Source organism: Hylobates moloch, unplaced genomic scaffold (assembly GCF_009828535.3).
Source record: "Hylobates moloch isolate HMO894 unplaced genomic scaffold, HMol_V3 SCAFFOLD_47, whole genome shotgun sequence".
In the NCBI taxonomy this organism is placed as follows: domain Eukaryota; kingdom Metazoa; phylum Chordata; class Mammalia; order Primates; family Hylobatidae; genus Hylobates; species Hylobates moloch.
The window spans coordinates 784,044-806,018 of record NW_026652322.1 but is presented as its reverse complement, the minus strand read 5'-3'; the positions used below and the strand labels follow the sequence as shown (position 1 = coordinate 806,018).

Sequence of the window (21,975 nt, the reverse complement as noted above, 5' to 3'; positions counted from 1 at the left end):
TCTTAGGACCACTTTACAGTCTTAAAAAACATGGAGGCCTGGCGCAGTGGCTCATGCCTGTAATCCCAGCACTTTGGGAGGCCGAGGCAGGCGAATCACCTGAGGTCAGGAGTTCAAGAACAACCTGGCCAACATGGTGAAACACCGTCTCTACTAAAAATACAGAAATTAGCCAGGCGTGATAGCAGGTGCCTGTAATCCCAGCTACTTGAAAGGCTGAGGCGGGAGAATCGCTTGCACCGGGGAGGCGGAGGTCGCAGTGAGCACCACTGCACTGCAGCCTGGGCGACAAGAGTGAAATTCCATCTCAAAAAGTAATACTAATAAAATATAAAATAAAATAAAAAAATAGGCCAGGCACAGTGGCTCATGCCTGTAATCCCAGCACTTTGGGAGGCTGAGGCAGGTGGATCATCTGAGGTCGGGAGTTCGAGACCAGCCTGGCCAACATGGTGAAACCCCGTCTCTACTAAAAATACAAAAGTTAGCTGGGCATGGTGATGCACGTCTATAATCCCAGCTATGCAGGAGGCTGAGGGAGAAGAATTTCTTGAACATGGGAGGTGGAGGTTGCAATGAGCCAAGATTGCACCACTGCACTCCAGCCTGGGCAACAGAGCGAGACTCTGTCTCAAAAAAATAATAATAAAATAAAAAAAATTGAGGCCCTCAAAGAGTATTTGTTTATGTGAGAATAACTATTGATATTAGAAATTAAATAGATTTTTTAAAGATACTAGTGAATTAAAAAAATAATAAGCCCATTACATGTTAACATAAATTATATCTTTTTGAAAAGAAACACAAAAAAAGTATTGAAAATAGTGGCAACGTTCACCTTTTACAAATCCCTCCGAGGCAGCTGGGTTGTCTGCGCCTGCGCTCAGCGGTGGGGGCATCACACCTCACGTGGCCGCTGGGGAAGCCCACCGTGCTTGGGAGAGAGCAAGAGTGAAAAAACAGGACACTTTACTATCATTTTGAGAATAGTCTTGACCTTACCTTCTCCCTGGAAGGGTTTTGCAAACCACTGCTCTAAGTGATCCTTTACTTAGAAACAGCTACTCTCAGGTAGAGAAAACCTAGTGCAGCCACAGGCTAAACTGGCCACAGCCAGCTTCCAAGCTGGGAAGAATAGGAAGCTCTTAGATGGAAGCCATGAATCTGAGGCCCACCTTGTTGAACTTGATTGCCATGCCATCAGCTTCAGCATATAAGGCTATATGAGTCTAAGTTAAAATATTCTGGAGTGTGGGCGATCCTCAGAGGCTGTTAATTGATATAAAGAACTTCAGGTAGGTCCTAACCCCTTATTTGATGGTTGATCATAAATCAGTTATTCTTGCCTTTTTTCCTGTTGGTAATATTCAACAAAGACTATTGCATTTTCACTAAGGAAAACGGATTTTCAGCCAGACTCTCTCCTCCCCCCTCCTTAGGACCAATTCTGATTCTGCTCTTCACACGAGTGCTCTGAGCACCAAGCCCCAGGACCCCTATGGAGGAGGGGGCCAGTCGGCCTGGCCTGCCCCATACATGGGTAAGACACACAGGCCACTGCTGACAGCAGCTGTGCTTGCTCATTCTGTCCTAGGGCCCAAGGGAGAGAGAAGCTGAAGTGGTGTTTGCACTTCCCGGTTCAGTGGTCTTAGAGAGGCAGCTCGTGGCAGGGAAGTGTGTGTGTCCGTGATGCAGTCAGGATGGATGGAGCTCTCGGGGTCCCCTGCCTCTGCCCTGCTTCCCCCACAGCACGCTCTCCCTGTTGGTGTCTCTTGGCCCTCTTCTGGGCACCCATCATCTTCTAATAATTTCCTAACTGGTCTCCTGATTTCCAGTCTCACATCCCTTCAATCCAGTTTTATGTTAGGTTCCCCAAGAGACCTCTTTCCCCACCCAGGATCTGAACAAACTGAGAAATAAAACTAGAAGTGACAGACAGAGCTAGATATCACCTTTATTACTAATAAGACCAGGTTGGAGGAAGTGACTGTCTCTGTAGGTCGGTGGGCCTGTTGAGACTGAACCCCAGCATGAGGCTGACTCCCCCTGAGTGGCTGGCAGCACTGGCCAGTGTGGTCCCCTGGGAGGAGGGGTCAGGCAAGCCTGGGGGAGGGAAGGGTGGAGCAGAGGCCTGCTGCCTGAGGCAAAGCATGCTCTTGAGAAGGGGAAGAGGAGGTCGGGCTGGAACTGTGCATCACCTGCTCAGTTGCCCCCTGGCCAGTGTGAGTAAGGGGATGGAGAGAGGCCAGGAGTAACCCGGAGTGGGGAAGAGGCCCACTCATGCCATCTCACAGCTCTGCTTCCAGAGCGAACCCAAACCTGGTCATCTTGCTCTCCCTCTGAAAATCCTCAATGCCACCCCTCACCTTCAGGAGAAAGAGCCCAGATCTTCTTTGGAATGACATGAGCCCCAAGGCCTGGCTCCTGTCTGCCTCTCTCTCTTTTCTCTCTGCTCCCCTGCCTCACACCCAAGGTAGCCATGCAAACCACTTTGGGTTCTACTGGTGTTTCTTCCTGTTCTGTCTCTTCCTCTCTCACTCACTCCTGGCCTTCCTGGCCAGCACCCTCTCCATCCGTAAGCCTCAGCTCGTGTGTGTCCTCACGTCTGTGGAGCCATCCTTGGCCTTCCTCCCTCTCAGCTCAGAGTTACTGTGTCCTTCTAACATCCCAGACTGCTCTCTTAGCACCTGCAATGCTTGGCTGCTTTTTTATGTCAACATGCATCTCTTTCTCTGCTCAGTGTAGATTTCCTGAAGGCAGCATCTTAATGGTCTTATTCTCTCCAGCCCCTAGCACAGTGCCCAGGACAGAGGAGCCCGTACTGATGGAGAAGTGTGAAGAATCACACACTGGCTCACATGTGCACAGCATTTGCCAAAACACCCTCTCGGTGCTGGCACCTGACCTGTACGTGAAGTGAGGCTGGTCATTCAGACACATTTCAAGCCTGCCTTTCTGGGGTTTATAATCTAGAAAGAACAATGGTCTTGAATTATCCATTCCATATGCAGATTGACTTTTGCCCAGAAACTTTCAGGGCTGTGTATTTGTTCTTGAAACAGGAATAAATAAATCTTTAGCCAAGAAACCAGCTTTTCTGGTTTTCTTTGCTTTTTGGACAACTTAAAGCCTAAATGGCCTCTGTTCCTTCCAGGAGAACACTTATGATCTTATTTCTTTGTATATAGCAGGGATAGGATTGAATAATAATTGTTGCTATATTTGTTCTGTTGGTGCAATTCAGAGAAGACTACATTTGCTTAAATGATTGTTTGCTTGTAAACTATGAGAGCTTTCAGAATTGGTTAGGGACATCTACCCGTGCTTCTGTACATGGGAATATGAAAGTTGGCAGTGATGTTGGAATTGATGTTGGAATTGGATATGGGTGCACTGCTTACTGCTTAGAGGAGTGGGGTGTGTGGGAAGAGGGATTAGTTTAGTTTCAGGATAGGTAGAGATGGGAATATGTAAACAAAGCCTAAAAAAGCTGAGGCTGTAATCAGTGGGGGTACCTGTGAGCACAGCAGGATCCTAATCTCCATGGACTGGGAGCCAGCTAGACAGACAGATTTTTACCTTGGAGCTCCTGCATTTCTGCCTCTGCCATTCCTTTATTTACATGACCCTCTGCAAAGTTTATGCTTCTCTAGAAAGGACCAAAGGCCTAGAGAAACAAGGCAATCACAGGTAATTCAAGTGAGGATTTTTTTGAGGCTTGCATGCTAAGAAAAAGAAAGTAACTAAAGAAAGCAATTACCTGAGTTGAAGTATTCATTCTTAACGATGTAGCCTCTGAGAGAAGAGGTGAGAAATGTCAGAAGGGGTAAGTGAGGATGGAATAAGAAAAGCAAAGGAATGTAAACATTGGTCCAGGTAGACAGAGCAATGAGAAAAACAGGAAGAAAGAAAGAAATCCTGGTTCAGGGTTCCTGCGTTGACTTGAGAATCATGGTGGTCTCTCCTTTTCAAATCAGCAGTTAGAAATTGTTGGGCTACAATATCTGACAACCATGGAGGGTGGGCTGGCCTCCAACTCAGATGTCTGAACTGTGTGCCTGCTTCTGCAGTTGCCTTGCAAGTATAGCAGAACTCAGAAACACATCCTAATATGGATGTGTTTACATGGGAAAGCCAGTGTTTAAAATATTATTCAAGTCTCCAAGGATGGAAATTATTTCTGGAGAATTATATTTGTTGGTGGGAGCTATTTTAAATAGTTTCATGTATTTTCCTCCTGTGTTTCATTAAAGTTTTTCATTTTCTTTCCTTTTGGATTTTAAAAATATCAACTAGCTTTGCAAAAAGGTATTTCTTATAGGACCAACCAAATAAAGATTTAAAAAGTGATGGGAAAATATAATTGAAGCCCAGAACTGGGTTCTATGTTCAAAGCAGTAATAACTGTTCTTTCCCTGGGAATCTCTCCTGAGCAGAATGATGCATCCACACTTTTTTGTTATTGTTGTTGCTTTTGCTGTGAGCCGATGATGAGAGCATCTGCTCATGGCTTAACTACGTGAGCAATAAACTATGATACATTCATGAGTGGAGATTTGTGTCACAAGCAAACAAAGCCTGATACATGTTGAGTAATTTTCATACTGGCTATTGAGTTCCATGACAATTAGGCATAAATGATAAGCAGTTGGTGTAAATAACAGAAATAAATTTTTATGGAACCAAACAAGATTTTTATAATTTCTCTCTTTTTGTTTAATTACTCAGAATCTATAAAGAGGGAATGTTGGCCATTTCCCTGGCAGCATGTGCAGCTTAATGACCATTTCCCACATACATGCAGATAGGGAAGCACAGGACTCTCTGGGACACGTGCCCTGTCCCATAGCCTAGGACTGTCTCCTAACACCCCTCCTATCACCGGGCATGTGGAGGAGGGACTGGGGTGGTCCTCTTCCTTTCAGGGAACAGTCTAGAGCTAAGGGGAGAAGAGTGCGTAATAGTTGCCTTCTCTGCATCCAGGGCTGTAGATGCAGAATTTTGCCATCTTTGGGGACCACAGTACTCAGCTCCTTAGGGTGGAGGGGGCTTGGCATGCCTTGGACCCGGTGACCTTTCACCTACCAATAAGCTTTGACCTGCAGAGTTAAGGAGAAGGTTTACAATGCAAAGAACCTTGAAAGATATAAGCCTGTTAATTGCATGGATTGGGTGGGGGTACAGTGGCAGGTACAAGCATCCCAGATCTGAAGAGGGGCAAAAAGAGTGTCACCCGGGGACAGGAGGGCCCAGAATGGGAGGCTGAAACACCAGAGGCCTCCTTTAGGACACTGGTTAAGGGGTCTTCCCCTTGCCTTCTCTTCTACTTAGCAAATCAAGGCTGTGTAGGGAGTTATTTTAGATTTGCCAGGCATGGGAGCACACAGAAGGAACATGGTCTCGGTTCCCTTAGTTAGAAGAGACCAGCCCTCGGTGGCTCTGAGGCTGTGAGGTTTCCTGGAACACAGATGCAGCCTTGGTCATCGCTGTCCCATCCCTGTGGGACTGATAAAATTAGTGTCCTGTTTCCAGATAGCCAGTCACAACTCATTCCTTTTTCTTTTTAACCCTTTATTTGTAGTGCTGTCTTGTGGGTTTTTAATTTAGTAGTAAAAATCCAGGCTTGGATATTTTGATGATATGTTAGCTTGGTGCCAGTGTATCAGTCATTGCCACCACCATCCTTCTGGTCACCGCAGCCCAAACCCTGAGAGTTGCATCTGATTACTCCCATTCCCATGCCCCCACGCCCATTCAGTAGCCAAGTCCTGTTCATTTTATCCCAGCAGCATGTCTCAAATCTGCCTCTGGTTTTCTGTCCTCACTGCCAGTATCCTACTTGCTTCCTGTTTGCCTTGGACTATTGCATTGGTTTTCTAGTTGGCCTCCCTGCCTTAAGGCTTTCTCCTTTCAATCCACCTCCTACTCTGTTGCAAGAGCAGTCTCTGAAGCTTAGCTCTGATCACGTCACTTCTCCAACTGAAACCTTCCATCCCCTACATCCTGCCAAATGACCTCCTTCGGTCCAGCCCATCTCCCAGTCCTCCCACCATGTGCTGCAGCCACACTCTTCCATCTTCCTTCTCCTTCTTATCCTTCCCCAGCCACCCCCCACTCCTCTTCCACCTCCTCCTTCTCCTCCTCTGCCACCGCCTCTGCTGCCGCCGCCACTGCCGCCGCCTCCTTCTCACACTGGGCATCCCCTTCAGCTTCGCTTCCAGTCGTCTAGATCTTCTAGACAACTACGGCAAATCAGTTAGGGACATGAACATTCTAAAGACACACGGGCCAGAGTTCTAGTTCCAGAACTTACTAGCAGTGTGATCTTGGGGATGATAATAGCGCCTGCCTCACAGAGTTGCTGTGGGGATCACATGAGATCACCTGTGTAAAGTGCCTGGCACGTGCAAGTGAGCAGTCAGGTTGGCTGTTGGTTATCCTCTTCTTCACCATTATCCTTCAATGAATGGCGCCTCAGGTGTGACCTCCTCCATGAAGCCTTCCTTCTGTTCCAGTCTGAGGACAGCATGCACTAATGGGGCTGTCACATGGGGTGTCTGCCAGCCACTCAGGCAGTTTCACATGGTAGACCTCAGTTGAGTCCTCATTTTTCAGGGACAGGTCAGCCTTAGTAATTAAACCTTGAGTGACTGGTGTCTTGATGATGAAGAGATGCTTCAACACGCCATACCAGATTGCTATATAAAACCTAGTGTTTAATTTTTAACAGGATAGTAACTTTTTAGTAATCAGAATGAAGTTCCCTGCCCTTTCTTAATATGAGGGTCTCAGGAAAGCCAAAACAGGAATCCACAACTCCTGTCCTTTTGACGGTGCTGCTAGTAGAGCCACAGCTTTTCTCTCTCCGCACCTCAGTGTTCGCCTGTTCACACTGCCTGTCTTTAGATGGGTTAAATGGCTGATTAAGTAAGAATGGGCCAAGGACCTTCTGCAGTAGAGTCTCCTGAGACGATGATGATTAAAAATGTAGGCCGGGCGCGATGGCTCACACCTGTAATCCCAGCACTTTGGGAGGCTGAGGCAGGCAGATTACCTGAAGTCAGGAGGTTGAGACCAGCCTGGCCATCATGGTGAAACCCCATCTCTACCAAAAAATACAAAAATTAGCCGGGCCTGGTGGCACGCGCCTGTAATCCCAGCTACTGGGGAGGCTGAGGCGGGGGAATCGCTTGAACCCAGGAGGTGGAGGTTGTAGTGAGCCAAGATCACGCCACTGCACTCTAGCCTGGGCAACAAAGTGAGACTCCGTCTCAGAAAAAAAAAAAAAAAAAAAAAAATGTAGATTCCTTGGCCGATTCTCACACCTTCTGAATCAAAACCTTTGAGGGTTGGGCCCAAGAATCTGCATTTTAGCAAGCTCACCCAAGGGCTCTTTATGTGCTCTAAAATAAAGCTTTCAGTCACTTACTTAGATACTGGTTCTGTGGGCCTGAAAGAAACTCTGTCTTTGTGTGTCTGCTTCATTTATTGACTGACCTCTTTGTACTCCTGGGGACTCTTCCTGTTGGTCCCACCCCGGGCTCTGTTAAAATGTTGTATCTTCTACCTGTGTTACAGAATGTGCTACCGTGTTACCCTGATCTGTCTTCTCACCTACACTGTATCACCCCGCCCCACCTAGCACTTAATGCAGAGACTTATTAAATATGGGTTGAGTGAATGGTTATTAGACATTTCATTTAAATTGTATAGACTAATCAGGTTAACCTATAGGTTAACCTTAGCCAAAAATTCATCTAAAATGTAAGTAAGCTATACTTAAAGGCCTAGAACTTAATAATGTATCCTGATTCTGTACTGAAAACTTATTTGGTATATTTGATTGCTCTTAGGGGAATGCTAAGATATTACATTCTTGGCACGGTTCTTTAGTTTTAGCTTAGAGCAATAGGAAATACTATACTTTGTCATCTGCAGTATAATTTATGGATTAAAAATACTTCATTCAGCCAGAATTTATTCCAAGTCACAGTTTTAAAACTTTGTGAATAGCTATCTCATGTACCCTTTAAATTAACTTAGACTCCAGATAAATTTTCTTCTTAAAATAACTTCATTGCGTAAGAAATACATATAATATCATACAGCATGGAACGTCGGATTTGCTCCTGTAGACACCCATGGTAAGTATCAAACAGTGATGTAGGCTTTTTGAGTTTACCTGCTCTTACCCCCATGATGAAGCATTTGGAAGAGAATTTCTATCTATACTTCTTTACTTTGTGGTTTGAATAGAGATTCTCAGGCTTTGTAAAAATTGTTCTCCTCTCAGGACAGTAACAGTAAGAAAATTTCAACAGACAGTTTTAAAGGAAAAGAAAAAAGGAACCAAATTTAGTTTCAAATTAGCTATACCTATTTTTAGTATAAATGATAAAGCACCTTAAATGAAAATCAGTGTATCAAAAGTGCCTTAGAATTTTCAAAATTCTATTTCAAATCATAAAGAGTTACTAATTCATAAATTCATGAAAATGAAAGTACCACATTAAAGTGTTTTCTTTTTTTTCTTTTTCCTTTCCCACTAGGTTTCTGTGATGGTGAGAATAATGGACATGGGGAAGGTATGAACTGATTTTACCTACCTATATCGGAGTGGGATGCTGAGTAGTGGACATAACCTTCCAATAGCTTTACTAATAAATATTCATGTTTTCAGGACTCCCCCAGATGCTGACAACTGCTGACTGGCTTACTTTTCAGAGGGCCTCTAGAAAATTAAGGCTAGCCATGTTCAAGGCCAGGAGAAAGGGAATGTGTGGTTGCATTCCAAAGGTTCCTTTTTATCTAGGTCCCCACAGTCACAAGGTTGAGCAAGGAAGCAAAAATTGTAATCACATGAAAATATGAATGAATTGGCCTGGCACAGTGGCTCATGCCTGTAATCCCAGCACTTTGGGAGGCTGAGGCAGGTGGATCACTTGAGGTCAGGAGTTCGAGACCAGCCTGACCAACATGGTGAAACCCCATCTCTACTAAAAATACAAAAATTAGCTAGGCATGGTGGCATGTGCCTGTGGTCCCAGATACTCGGGAGGCTGAGGCAGGAGAATTGCTTGAACACGGGAGGCAGAGGTTACAGCGAGGTGAGATTGTGCCACTGCACTCCAGTCTGGCGACCGAGTGAGACTCTGTCTCAAAAAAAATAAATAAAAATAAATAAAATAAATGAATTGATCACTTAAACAATTAGTTATTCCAGTAGTCTCTACCCATTTAGAAAGCCTTCATTGACAGATATAAATAAACAATGCCAGGAAAATGCAAATTGGTTGTGAAATGAAAACGCAAACCTTACACAAGATACTGAGTTTCATAAAGCCAATTAAAACATAGTTGGAGATCTATGGAAATGACACTCAAAGCCATTGACAAATGAGGGTCGGACACAGTTCATTTATTTACTCAGTACCAGGGACTGTTTTCTTTTCTCTAAATCTTTATAATCTGGAATTTAATTTTTATAATCTAAAAAGTAAAACTAAATTAGGTTATATGTCACAGAGGTGAGACACTTGGGGGACATGACGAATGAGGAGCATCTTGCAACAGGCACAGCTCTCTGTCATCATCCTGCATGCTCCTTTTCTGGGCAAGCCCTTTTAGGCCATGAACAAAATCCCAAAAAGTTAAAACATCAATAAACATCTAATCCACTAGAACAGAAATTAATAAATGGCTTCAAGGTTGATTGCATTCCTTCAGTGCTTCGAAGAATTCCCAACAAATCTTGGACATGAAAAGGGAATAAAAACAATGAACTCTAAGAAAACAGTCCCCATTAAGGCACTGGAGTCTGCCCCAACCATGTTCTTATAACCAACCTCTTTAGAGAAGTAGTCTTGAGCTGTGTGTGATGCCACCTCACTCAGTCCTTCAAACTTTTCCTAGCATCTGACAGTACCTTTCAGGGCAATTTTTTTTTTTTTTTTGGAGACAGAGTCTCGCTCTGTCGCCAGGCTGGAGTGCAGTGGCGTGACCTCGGCTCACTGCAAACCTCTGCCTCCTGGGTTCAAGCGATTCTCCTGCCTCAGCCTCCCGAGTAGCTGGGACTACAAGCACCCACCACCACACCCGGCTAATTTTTTTTTTGTATTTTTAGTAGAGATGGAGTTTTGCCGCGTTGGCCAGGCTGGTCTCAAACTCCTGACCTCAGACGATCCGCCCACTTCAGCTTCCCAAAGTGTGGGGATTATAGGCATGAGCTACCACACCCAGCCTTTCTGGGCAATTTTTATTCTTGATCTCCCATTATATTGGTTTATAAAGGCTCTCAAAGCCCATTATCCTTGTTCCCTAGTTTGCTGAGAGCCACCTGTAGCATCAGCATTTACCAGACACTGTTTTAAGCACCCACCAGTAGAGAAGAAAACCAAGGCCCTGCCCTCATGGAACTTCGTTTCTGAAGCAGGTTATATTAATGATTAAGTCAGGTAACATTTGAAGAAAAGAAAATCAACAAGGATGTTGACAAAATATGCTCTTCAAAAGAGAGTGATGTGAATATCAGGATTAAGAGAGACACCTGGGGACACTGACACAGCCTGGCCTGGTTTAGCAGAAATGACTGGTGTCCTAGTGGCAACCTGCCTGAAGAGCATTGTATCCTCCCCTTACTGTGCTGTCAAATAAGTTAGACCCCTACCCATACTTAATTCATTCTAGAAGTCCACAACTGCATTTATATCATCAGTTTTATTAAATACAAGATAAACTTATTTTAGAGTTTTTGTTTCAAACTCTTTTCTCAAAATTTACTAGGAAAGTTTGGGCCCTGTTTCACGTGACTTCTTTCTGGGGTCCGTTATTCTTGGGTACCCGGCCATCTTGTGTGGGGCTAAGACAGGATAGTCATGACAGACACTGGAACTTCTGTGGCCACTGGAACTCAACAGCATTCCTGGTTCTGAGTAGTCACCGGTGCCCCTAACTTGGAATCCCCTTCCTGACATCAGATCACTTAACTCCTGAGGGCTGGCCCTTGTTTTCTGGTCTCTTTCTGAGAACAAAAAGTATTTACTTGTTCTGTGACCCAGCATTCTTGTTTTACCTGGCACGACTGAGAGAGTTAAAGTGGAAAGCCCTAGAATGGTCCCTTTACACAGTTTGTTTCATAGCATTAAAGAGCCAAAAGCAGTTCCGGCAGCTGCCCAGCCTCAGATCCTCTTGGTTGTTGGTTCCTCTTTGTTCCCCACTTCCATCCCACAACCAAGGAGCTTCACTGCCACCATGTCTTCCAGCTAATACTCCTCTTCTCCATACTTTCTCCATTTCATCATTGTTGCGGGTTCTCTCCTCATCCCTCTTCTTCCATTCTCTCCTTTGCCAAGCCTGCAGAGCGCCCCTGCCCTGGCCTCAATCGTCTACATTTTACTTCCTACCATTCCCTTGACTCAGCCTACACTCCAGTTGAAAAGAGTTGCTCCACTCTTACCTTCCCCTCTCTTGGAATTCCCTTCTCCTGTGTCTCTAAAGGGCTCCCCCCAATGGCCAGCTCCAAAGCCCTCCTGGCCTCTTCCTCTTCTGCACTTCACCTCTCAGCAGCATCGTACCCTCGGCTCTCTCGGGCTTCCACTCGTTTCTTCCTTCAGTGATTGTTATTTATGTGTTGCCCTTATCCACTGACTAGATTACTCGTGAAAGGTTGAATCCATGTCTTACTCATTTCTGCAACTCCCACAGGAGTGCCCCAAGTGCCTTCCCTAGTAGACGGTCGATAAATAAGTCATTTTTGTGTGTTAAATAAGTCAAACATCTTATTTGTTAAATCAGTTTTTACAAAGATAATTTGTTCAGCCAAAGATAGGTAGGATGGATGCTTTCTTTTTTTGTTGTTGTTTTTGTTTTTTTGAGATAGGGTCTTGTTCTGTTGCCCAGCCTGGAGTGCAGTGGCACCGTCATGGCTCAGTGCAGCCTCAGCTTCTCAGGCTCAAAGAGACCTCCCACCTCAGCCTCCCGAGTAGCTGGGACTACAGGTGTGAGCCACCACGCCCAGCTAATTTTTAAATTTTTTGTAGAGACGGGGTCTCACTATGTTGCCCAGGCTTTTCTCAAACTCCTGGGCTCAAGCGATCCTCCTGCCTCAGCCACATAAAGTGCTAGGATTATAGGCGTGAGCCACTGTGCCCGGCCTGGATTCCTGCCTTCTCATGCAATGACTGTGCTGCTTTTTTTTTTTTGCCTTTAGTAGCATCTTTCCCTGGCCCATTGAAAGAAGAGAATCTGTTAAATGTTCCGAAGCCACTGCCAAAACAACTGTGGGAGACCAAGGAGGTGGGTGAACAGTACTCAGCTATGTTTGTTGTCACTGAATGTTTGTACTTAGAGGTCATCGAAAAATCCTGCAGAGGTGAAAACAAGAGGAACTGGGGGAAAAGGAGAAGATTTGTCTGAGAACAGAGATAAGAATATACAAGGGAAGGACGTTTCAAGTAAAAATTATCGCACTTGTGTCAATGAATTAGTACATTGATCTCTTGGCTTCCTAAGTTTCATATGAATTGACTTATTTAAAAAAAAAACCCTGCTAAGTCCTCCATATCTTATTTGTTTTGCTAAAAGCTCTGAAACCTGGTTGTAAGTCATAGGCAGATTTTTCTGTTTTTTTAGCCAGCACTTTATACCAGTCTCCAGCTTCTGTCCAGAATTACTGGTATACCAGATAGCTCTTTTTAAATCAAGGACATTTGACCTGAGTCCTCCAAGAGTCAGTAGACAAGTCATCTGTTTGACTGTGATTTCCATGCACCTTTGAGAATTTGTATCTAAAATTGTGCTAGCTGACCTCCACCTCGGCTCTCTGTAAACCTCATCCACTGTGGAAGAAAGGGGAGGTCCCACGGTACTTGCCTTGGCCTTTCTTCCCAGAGGGAAGCTGTGTTGACTTTGAAAGAAAACAGTTAATCTGTTCCAGCCCTTGAGGATGCTCTATTGCAATTGCTTGTATTGCCTGTGTACTTAACTGTCCCCACCTGTTTAGGATCCCTTTGGCCCAGTTCCATTTTCTTCTGCCAAGTCTACCAGAGTCACCATTAGCATTAGTTGTCTTAAAAGGTTTTTTGTAAAAGCAAGATGTATTTGATGTTTAATCATTTGGGAAGTAAAAAAGAGATATGATTTAAAATTTACATATTTAAACACAGGAGAAGCAACCACACTATGTCTTTTGGCTGTGAGAGGCACATGTGGTTGTGGAGGCTTTTATCAGAGGACAACTACGTCTTCTCCACCAAAGAGGGCAGTGGTATGCCTCCTCCCTGAGTACCAGGGACTGGTCTCTGGAAAGGGATGTTCATCTCCCTTGGTTCTTGTGGATTTGTAATACTCATTCCTGTCCATCTGGAGCTTATATTCTAGTTGAAATAGCTTATTTTCTTCTGACATTCATTTCTTTTTTCACCCTGTTTTTTTCTTTTATTTCATCTCCTCTCAAGCCAATTGGAAAAATAAATGTTTATTTAAAAGCTCTATGTCGTCCAGACCCAGTGGCTCATGCCTGTAATCCCAGCACTTTGGGAGGTCGGGGCGAGTGGATCACCTGAGGTCGGGAGTTTGAGACCAGCCTGGCCAACATGGTGAAACCCCGTCTCTACTAAAAATACAAAAGTTAGCCGAGTGTGGTGATGCATGCCTGTGATCCCAGCTACTCGGGAGGCTGAGGCAGAAGAATTGCTTGAACCCAGGAAGCGGAGGTTGCAGTTAGCTGAGATCGTGCCACTGCACCCCAGCCTGGACGACAAGAGCGAAACTCCGTTAAAAGCTCTATGTGTAAAACATTGGTTTTTTAATATTAATCCAGAAGGTAAATTGATAAGGCATCAAATTAAGAAAATGTATTAATATTATGCCTCCCTTAGGCCTGGAAGTTTGAGTTTAAAAAAGTCATGCCAAAACCTAAAAGGCTGCTCTGTGAGGACTCTGTTGACACGCGAGCTCTCACTTGCGCCCACTAGAGCCTCAAGATCCTTACGAAGACACTTTTCAAAAACTTGAATTTGGCTTTACAGTGAGTAAGCCCAACTTTCATTGTCTCTTCTCAGATTCAGTCCCTGTCAGGACGCCCTCGATCCTGTGATGTTGGAGGTGGCAAGTAAGTAATATTCTTTCTGTTCGTGTTTCAGGGACTATCCTGAAGGTTCTTCCCAAAAGGAAAGTCTCACTGCTTTGTTACAGAACTCTCAGAAACGTAACTTGCTATGCATAAATTGAAAGTCAACTGCATTTTCATAAAAACAGCCACTCTCTTTTGATACTCATATTTCATCTGTTTAATTAAATTACATAACTATAATAACAAAACTTACATAAGTATGTTTGAGAATCACACAACTGACTCTTGGTAAATACACAACTCTCTGGGTAGAAGCAGCGTCAGAAGCAGAAACGTGCAGGAATCGAGAGGAGCCTACCAGCCCCGAGCTGTGTCAGGCTGTGGGCATCAGTGACATCCTGGCCAGGGGAAAAGGGAAGCATCAGTTCACCTGGCAGCTTGATGGCACAGAAGTTAATTTAGAGAGTTTCTGTGAATGTACTTAATGTCACTGAACTGTACACATAGAAATGGTTAAAATGGTAAATTTTATGGTATATTTATTTTACCACAATTTAAAAACATAAATGGAAGATAAATATATTTTCCATTTGCAATACAAAAAAGTTTCTATGAAACCATTAATTTGTTAGTGGATTTAATAGTATGTAACTTCACTCCCTAAAAGGTTTGAGACAACTTACAAAAATATATATATAGTACAAGCAAATGAAAAAGGAAGTTCATGAGGAAGTTGAGTCTAAGAGAGAACGGGGAGATGAAAGAGATAATGAGGCCCTTGCCTTAACAGAAACTGCCTTGGGAGGGCCGGCTGGTGTGCTACGTGGGATGGTACAGACAGCTGCTGGGGAGGTTCACAGAGAGGACCCCTTGGAACTCGATGGGCTGTGTCCTGAGAGAGCCCCAAGAAGGCTTCCTGGGGCTGTTTATCATAGTGTTCGTGAGAGCAGTCCCACCACTTGGAACCGAAGCCAATTGAGAAACAGCAAGGCTGCAGGGCCAAAATAATGTGGTTTGGAAATGGGATTCTTGCATGATCTGACTTAGTACATACAATCACCAGTGGGTCAGTGGGTGAACTCAATCCACTTCAAGCAATCATTGAATGTGATTTCCCCCAACAGAGCTTCCTGTGAGTATTTCACAGCAGCACATTCAAGGCACTCTCTACTGAGTACCTGGAGCTCAGACATTCTTTTTGGCAGGTTAAACATAAACTCAGGTAATTTGCTGTGCTGCGCCATGGGTTGATGTTCGCTTCAGAAAGTGGGAAAGCCTGCCAGGACACGTGCCCAACAAAAGACAGGCCGCCGAGAGGTGCAGGACATTCCCATGGAGGGGGCAAGGTTCTCCTCAAGGGAATCTCCCTCAACCTAGTCTGGTTCAGGGGCTTCCTGGTAAAATGGAAATTTGAAAAAAAAAAAAAAAAAAGATTTTCCTCAAGAATCAATTTTGGCTTAACCATCAAATAACCTTCAGGCTCTGAAAGCCTACGTTATAGAATTGGGCTGCAGTACTTTAGCCCTCAAGAGTTTTTATTGTTGTTTATTTTGTTTGTATTTATTTATTTGAGATGGAGTATTGCTCTGTCACTCAGGCTGGAGTGCAGTGGCATGCTCTTGGCTCACTGCAACCTCCGCCTCCCAGGTTCAAGCGATTCTCCTATCTCAGCCTCCCAAGTAGCTGGAATTACAGACGTGCACCACCATACCTGGCTAATTTTTTTATTTATAGAAAAGACAGGGTTTCACCACATTGGCCAGGCTGGTCTTGAACTCCTGACCTCAGGTAATCCACCCACCTCGGCCTCCCAAAGTGCTAGGATTACAGGCGTGAGCCACCATGCCCAGCCTGTTTTGTTTTTAAAGATAGGTTCTTGCTGTGTTGGCCAGGTTGGTCTTGAACTCCTGGCCTCAAGTGATCCTCCCAAAGGATCACTTGCCTTGGGATTACAGGTGTGAGCCACCATGCCTGGCCAACCTGGAGAGTTTTAAAGCAGGTGTTTCTTAGGTAGAGAAAGTTGCTTTCTTGCTCCTATGTTACAGATAGAATTCCATTCAGTGACTTCCAGTCATGCAGATATTTATTGCCCCCCTAATTCGTGGCACTGGGTAAAACAATGAACAAAACAGATCAAGTTCCTGCTTTCGAGGAGCAAATAATCTAGTAGAGCAAGATGGGCAGAAACAAATAAGCAAAGCACGGCGAAAGTCGTGTGTGGGTAAATGCACTGAAGGAGACACAACTGTGGCAGGTGGACAGGCAGCCACCGGCGGGCATTGAGGAAACCTTTCTGATAGTGTGAAGCGACGTGGAGAGGGCTCCAGGCAGCAGGAACAGCAAGTGCAAAGACCCCAAGGCAGGAGTGGGCCTGGAGCTCAAGGAGGCTTGTATTGCTTGGATCTGACGCAGAGAAGATGGGAGTCATTAGAGGGTCTTGAACCGGGGGGCGCATTACTTTCCTTAGATCAGTGGTGACTCCATTAGGTAGTAACTATATTTGGAAAGGAACCACCTGTATTTCTCCCAGCTGCAGAGGAATTGTGTGAACGTTACTAATGACCTGGTTCACAGTGGTCACATTTTTTCCATCCTTGCTCTGTGCTGTTGGACGCTTCTCCCTGCCGCACCCCTGCTCTCTCTGCCTTCACTCCCACCTGATCACCCATGGACCTTTCTTCTCAGAAAGCCCATCTGCTCTCACGTTGAGGGCTCTGAGGTCTCAATTTTATTTTTCTAGTCCTTGACCTTTAACCCTATAAACAGTTCCATACTTCCAGCCATCTAAAGGACAAAATTCAGGCCAGGCACAGTGGCTCATGCCTGTAATCGCAGCACTTTGGGAGGCTGAGGCAGGCCGATCACTTGAGGTCAGGAGTTTGAGACCAGCCTGACCAACATGGTGAAACCCTGTCTCTACTAAAAATACAAAAATTCACTGGGTATGGTAGTACACGCCTGTAATCCCAGCTACTCGGGAGGCTGAGGCAGTAGAATTGTTTGAACCCGGGAGGCAGAGGTTGCAGTGAGCCAAGATCGCACCACTGCACTCCAGCCTGGGTGACTGAGCAAGACTCCGTCTCAAAAAAAACACAAAATAAAAAGAAAATTTATATTCAGTTTTTCTACAACCAAAATGATCCTTCTTCCTCACCATCCAGTTGGACACCTCTCCTGCTGCCTCATTTCTTTCCAAGACTCCACAGTTCGCCCAGTCCTACTTCTACCAAGAAAAGTGAGGCGAGGCTGGCAGGAGTGAGTGCTCAGCTCTCTTCTGCCACTGATTCCCCTGTCACCACCCTTCTCTAGTCCTAGGGACACAGGGGTCCCTCCTAATCAGGCTGGCCACTTTACCACTCCCTGGCCCTCCTCCCACTGGATTTGTGGAGGCCTTTCTCTGCTAATTAACTTTCCCTCATTTCCAGAATTCTCAGCCATGTGTTTTGAAAGCATACTTACTCTCAAGTGTTCCTTACTGCTTACCCATCCTCAACCCACCATGCCCTGGCTTCCACCTCTGATATTCAGTGGAAACTTGAGAATGTCAGTTGCCTCCTGTACGTAACTAAGAGAGAAATATCCCTGCTGCATGTCTTCCTATTCAGCAAAAACTCAAAGCCAAAATAGAATTCGTGATCTCATCCATACCCCTGCCCTCATTCCCAATCTGCTCACATCTTCAGTGTCCCCTGTCTCAGTGAGGGGCTCCACCAGTCCCCAGGCCAAAGGCCCCAGAGTTGTTCTTGAGTCCTACTTCCCTGTCTCTAGAGTCCACCCTGCCTCTCCCTCCCTGCGCTCGTGGCCTCCTGCTGGACCGTTCAGCAGAGTCACAGCGTGCCTCTCCACCTCCAGGTCTGCTCCTTGCACCCCAGGACCCCTTCCCCAAGTCTGTTAGCCATGCTGTCCTAAGAAAAGCTGATACCTCTCCCCTACCACACTGCCCACCCCGCTTCCAGCCTTCCACTGGCGTCATGTCATCCTCTCATCAGTCCCAGTCTCGGTTGCTCTCTGCCTGCTTTTCCAGTTCCATCTCCCAGCACTAACCAGCCCTCCTAAACTCAACCCTCCCATGGTCTGAATCCTCACAGTTCTGAGGGCACACTGTGTGGTCTCACACCTCCCTGCTTTTGCCCATGCTGTGAGCTTTGCCTGAAATCTTTTTCCTAACTAGATCACCTGAATTCTTTAGCCTTTAAACTCAGCTCAGATGTCCTCCAAGGAAACCTCAGGCCGCTGGGCTTCCCTCCACATGGCCTGCCTCCAGGCTCTATCACTGCACTACTGAATTGTATTATGTTGCCAGTTATATCCCTTATGGCTCAGTCTCTTGAAGCCCAGATGCCAGTGGCTGGCCCCTGGGAGGTGCTCTGCTGATGCGTGCAGGAGGGAATGAAGTGTCCTCAGGATTCATGACTTCCCCCTGCTCCTAGCTGGTGGCACCTTCTCCCACATTCTCCTCCGCTTCACCCTCACTGCTCTTTTCCTAGGTCACCCCTGGACCACTGCAGACGGTCCTTCTGATTGGTTCTCCCTGCCTCTGCTTCTGCCTCCGGAGGCCATCCTCCACACTGGAACCGCAGTGACATTTCTGAAATGCCATTCTCCAGCTTAACCTGGCCTCCCTCTTTCCACAGTCCCTGATCCAGACTCCTGAACAGCACATCCTCTCCCTCCTGCCTCTCCCTCCCCATCTGCCATCCTCCCTCCCCACCCTCTGCCCTGACACCTGACACCTCGGCCATGCCCAGCTACTCTTAATTCCACGCACACACTGTGTCACATCCATAGCAAACCCGTCCCCTCCACAGCCCATCCTGACATGGACAACTCCTGCTTTTGTGCTCTCGATGTCACTTGTATGCACTGGTTACACGCACCCCTTCTCAAACCCAGCATAGCGCTCTTCCTGCCATGTTGCAGTTACTTGCTTTCCCAGGCTGTCTCTCCTGCCCATCTGTGAATTCCAAGAACAAGGTCCCCTCAGACCTGGCTAGCAGGCCCCTCCCTGGGCCCCGCCCTTGAGAGGGCTTCATTCCCAAAGGGAACATACCACCAGTGTACACCCACTAGGCCTGGGGGGTGGCTAGAGAGTCAGCAGGGTGTGGACAGAGTTTGGCCGCACAGGCTGGGATAGCTATGTGCGAACTGCAGTGCAGAACAGAACTAGGGGGAAGAGAAGGGGATGTGGACTGAGGGCCGAGCTGTCTCTCCCTGTGCATTCTGGCACAGAACTCCAAGAAGTCTGAGAATTCTACATGTAAATCTGGCCTCGCAGGCTATTATGAAGGTATAATATGTCAGGATAGACAGAACAAAGTTCATGTAAGGGTTTGTTCATTTGATTTATAACTTTTAAAAATTGAAACAGATGGTATGCAGGCCTTTTATACTCTTGCTCCAGGCCTGTACATTTCAGGAGCAGGCCTGACCCCGGACACACTCGCCCTGCTTGTTCATCATGGTGCCACCAACACGCGGCCCGCTGCCTGGCACACAGTGGCTAGCCTACAGATTGTGATGAATGAATGGCAACATCTCTTTGTCACTTTAAAGTTTATGAAGACTGTAATTTTAAAAATATATCTTGGAAGGTATATTGGAAGGTAGCTAGTTACTCAGAGATACTTTTTCTGGTAGCAAAGATAACTTAAAAATCTAGCAAAAAGAACTACATAAATAGAGAGCAGTGCCTCACATTTTATAGAGTGGTTTATAATTTTCAGAATACTTTTGCATCCATAATCTAATCTGGTCTTGATTATTCTAGACCCTAATCTAGTATTCCTGTAATGTGGGCACAGGTAGTCGGTGAGGATGTGTGTTTCGGAGAGGTTAAGCCGAGCACCCGTGTTCTCCGAATCAGAGAGGCCACACCAGGACCTCGGTCTTTTGTAGCCACTGCTCTTATTTGACAAGGAAAAGGTTTCAGCCATGTTTGGTTTCCCAACAGCCAAATACATTGTAGAAAGTCATTCTTAATCTTTCTTTTTTCAGTGCTTTTCCACATAATGGTCAAAACCTAGGCCTCTCACCCTTTTTGGGGACCTTGAACACTGGAGGGTCATTGCCAGATCTAACTAACCTCCACTACTCGACGCCGCTGCCAGCTTCCCTGGACACCACTGACCACCTCTTTGGTAGCATGAGTGTGGGCAATAGTGTCAACAACATCCCAGCTGCCATGACCCCCCTGGGTATAAGAAGCTCCTCTGGTGAGTATCTCCTGCTTAGCAGTGACCTGGTGGCTTAATCATAAGTGGTCCCCACCCATGTGGCCTGTTCAGTGAATCACTGAATGAGAATGACTGCATCTCAGAGATGATAATGTACCTTCTTGTATCTCCTGACCCTGCGGACATTTTTCTTGGATGTTTCTGTTTCTCCTGGGTTGATGAATTTGGGGCAGCTCTGCTGAACCTCATTCCTTATCATCCTCACTCACTCCTCTATCCAGGGACTTGGGGAATAAGATATGGGAGCCAAGAAATAAGCATCCACTCTGTGTTGGCTGAACAGTGTTAGTGGCTCTCATCAACATATGAGAGTTTATAATTTAGGCCATCTCTCTGGATTCCTCCCATTTTCCGTTAGATTTCTAAAGGCAATATTTTGCATTTTAGAAAATTTACAGTGGATATGGTGAAAATATTTATACTTAATATCTGTGTATGAAGTAGAAATCCCCCACAGTTCCAGTTAAAGATGCAGCATTAGCTATACAAAGATGCTACCTATAACGGGACTTGGATGTTACTCTATGGGTTTGATTGTCCACAGCTCAGACCCCATACTGAAATTATGACTACATTTGTCTGAAGCCTGATACTCTTTTTTTTGTTTTGTTTTTGAGATGGGGTCTTACTCTGTCACCCAGGCTAGAGTGCAATGGCACAATCGCAGCTCGCTGCAACCTCCGCTTCCCAGGTTCAAGCAATTCTCCTGCCTCAGCCTCCAGGGTAGCTGGGATTACAGGCATGTGTCACAATGCCTAGCTAATCGTTTTTGTATTTTTAGTAGAGACAGGGTTTCACCATGTTAGCCAGGCTGGTCTCGAACTCCTGACTTCAAGTGATCCGCCCGCCTTGGCCTCCCAAAGTGCTGAGATTACAGGTGTGAGCCACCACTGACATACCCTTGTCAATGTCTAGGGCAGGTGATAATCCTCTTACTCCCAGTGGGGCAGTACAGCCCCTGGCCGTAACAGTCCTACCCAGAATTGTGCTGTGGAGCATTTCATTTGGAAGGGATGCTCAGTGATGGTCTCCAGGTGAAAGGAGTGTTTGCTGCCTTTCACTCTGAGACTCATCCATGCAAATCAGAACTCACCACCCAAATGAGAGTGGTCCCCTTCAGGGGGGTCACCTGGAAGTTTCTCTAATGATTGCAGTGATGCTGCCTGGTGCAACACAATCTTAGGTTTGAAGAATTGATTTCAGAGAACACCTTTATTTTTGTTTTTTGGGTGTTTTGGGTCATTTTAGTATCCTTAATAGTAGCAAGTTTTTCATCGACTGAGTCTCAGTTTTGATATTTATACATTTGCTTCATAGGAGAAATTTGATATTTGCTTCACAGGAGAAACTCTCAAAATCTTTATGCCCAGATTCAGAGTCTGGGCAATTCACCTTTTGGGTGAATCCTCAATGTATGAAGATATCCAGGGTCCCAGAAGTAAAGCAGCATCAGCACATAGCTCCTTTGGGTCTCAGGGAAGCTGGCATTTTCCAGTACAGCCTTTGACACTTTGCTTCAAGCTGAAGATCTTATGTTTAGTCACTGGTTGTCTTCTCAAAAAAGCATTATTTTATCCAGAACATGTCAGAACCAATGTCAGGTTTCTGTATTTCTTTTTTTTTTTTTCTTTTTGAGTTAGACTCTTGCTGTGTCGCCCAGGCTGGAGTGCA

At 45.5% G+C, this 21,975-nt stretch overlaps 1 protein-coding gene across 2 annotated transcripts in view; it reads left to right on the top strand.

Annotated features, from left to right (window-relative positions):
- LOC116463644 (CREB-regulated transcription coactivator 3) overlaps positions 1–21,975 on the top strand; it is a 116,160-nt gene that overhangs the window by 77,183 nt on the left and 17,002 nt on the right. For both annotated transcript variants that reach the window (XM_032146820.2, XM_032146819.2), the window contains exons 6-10: positions 1,440–1,540; positions 8,550–8,585; positions 12,209–12,294; positions 14,061–14,110; positions 20,066–20,283. In XM_032146820.2, the coding sequence (XP_032002711.1) occupies positions 1,440–1,540; positions 8,550–8,585; positions 12,209–12,294; positions 14,061–14,110; positions 20,066–20,283 (491 nt within the window). The remainder of the gene's footprint in view (positions 1–1,439; positions 1,541–8,549; positions 8,586–12,208; positions 12,295–14,060; positions 14,111–20,065; positions 20,284–21,975) is intronic.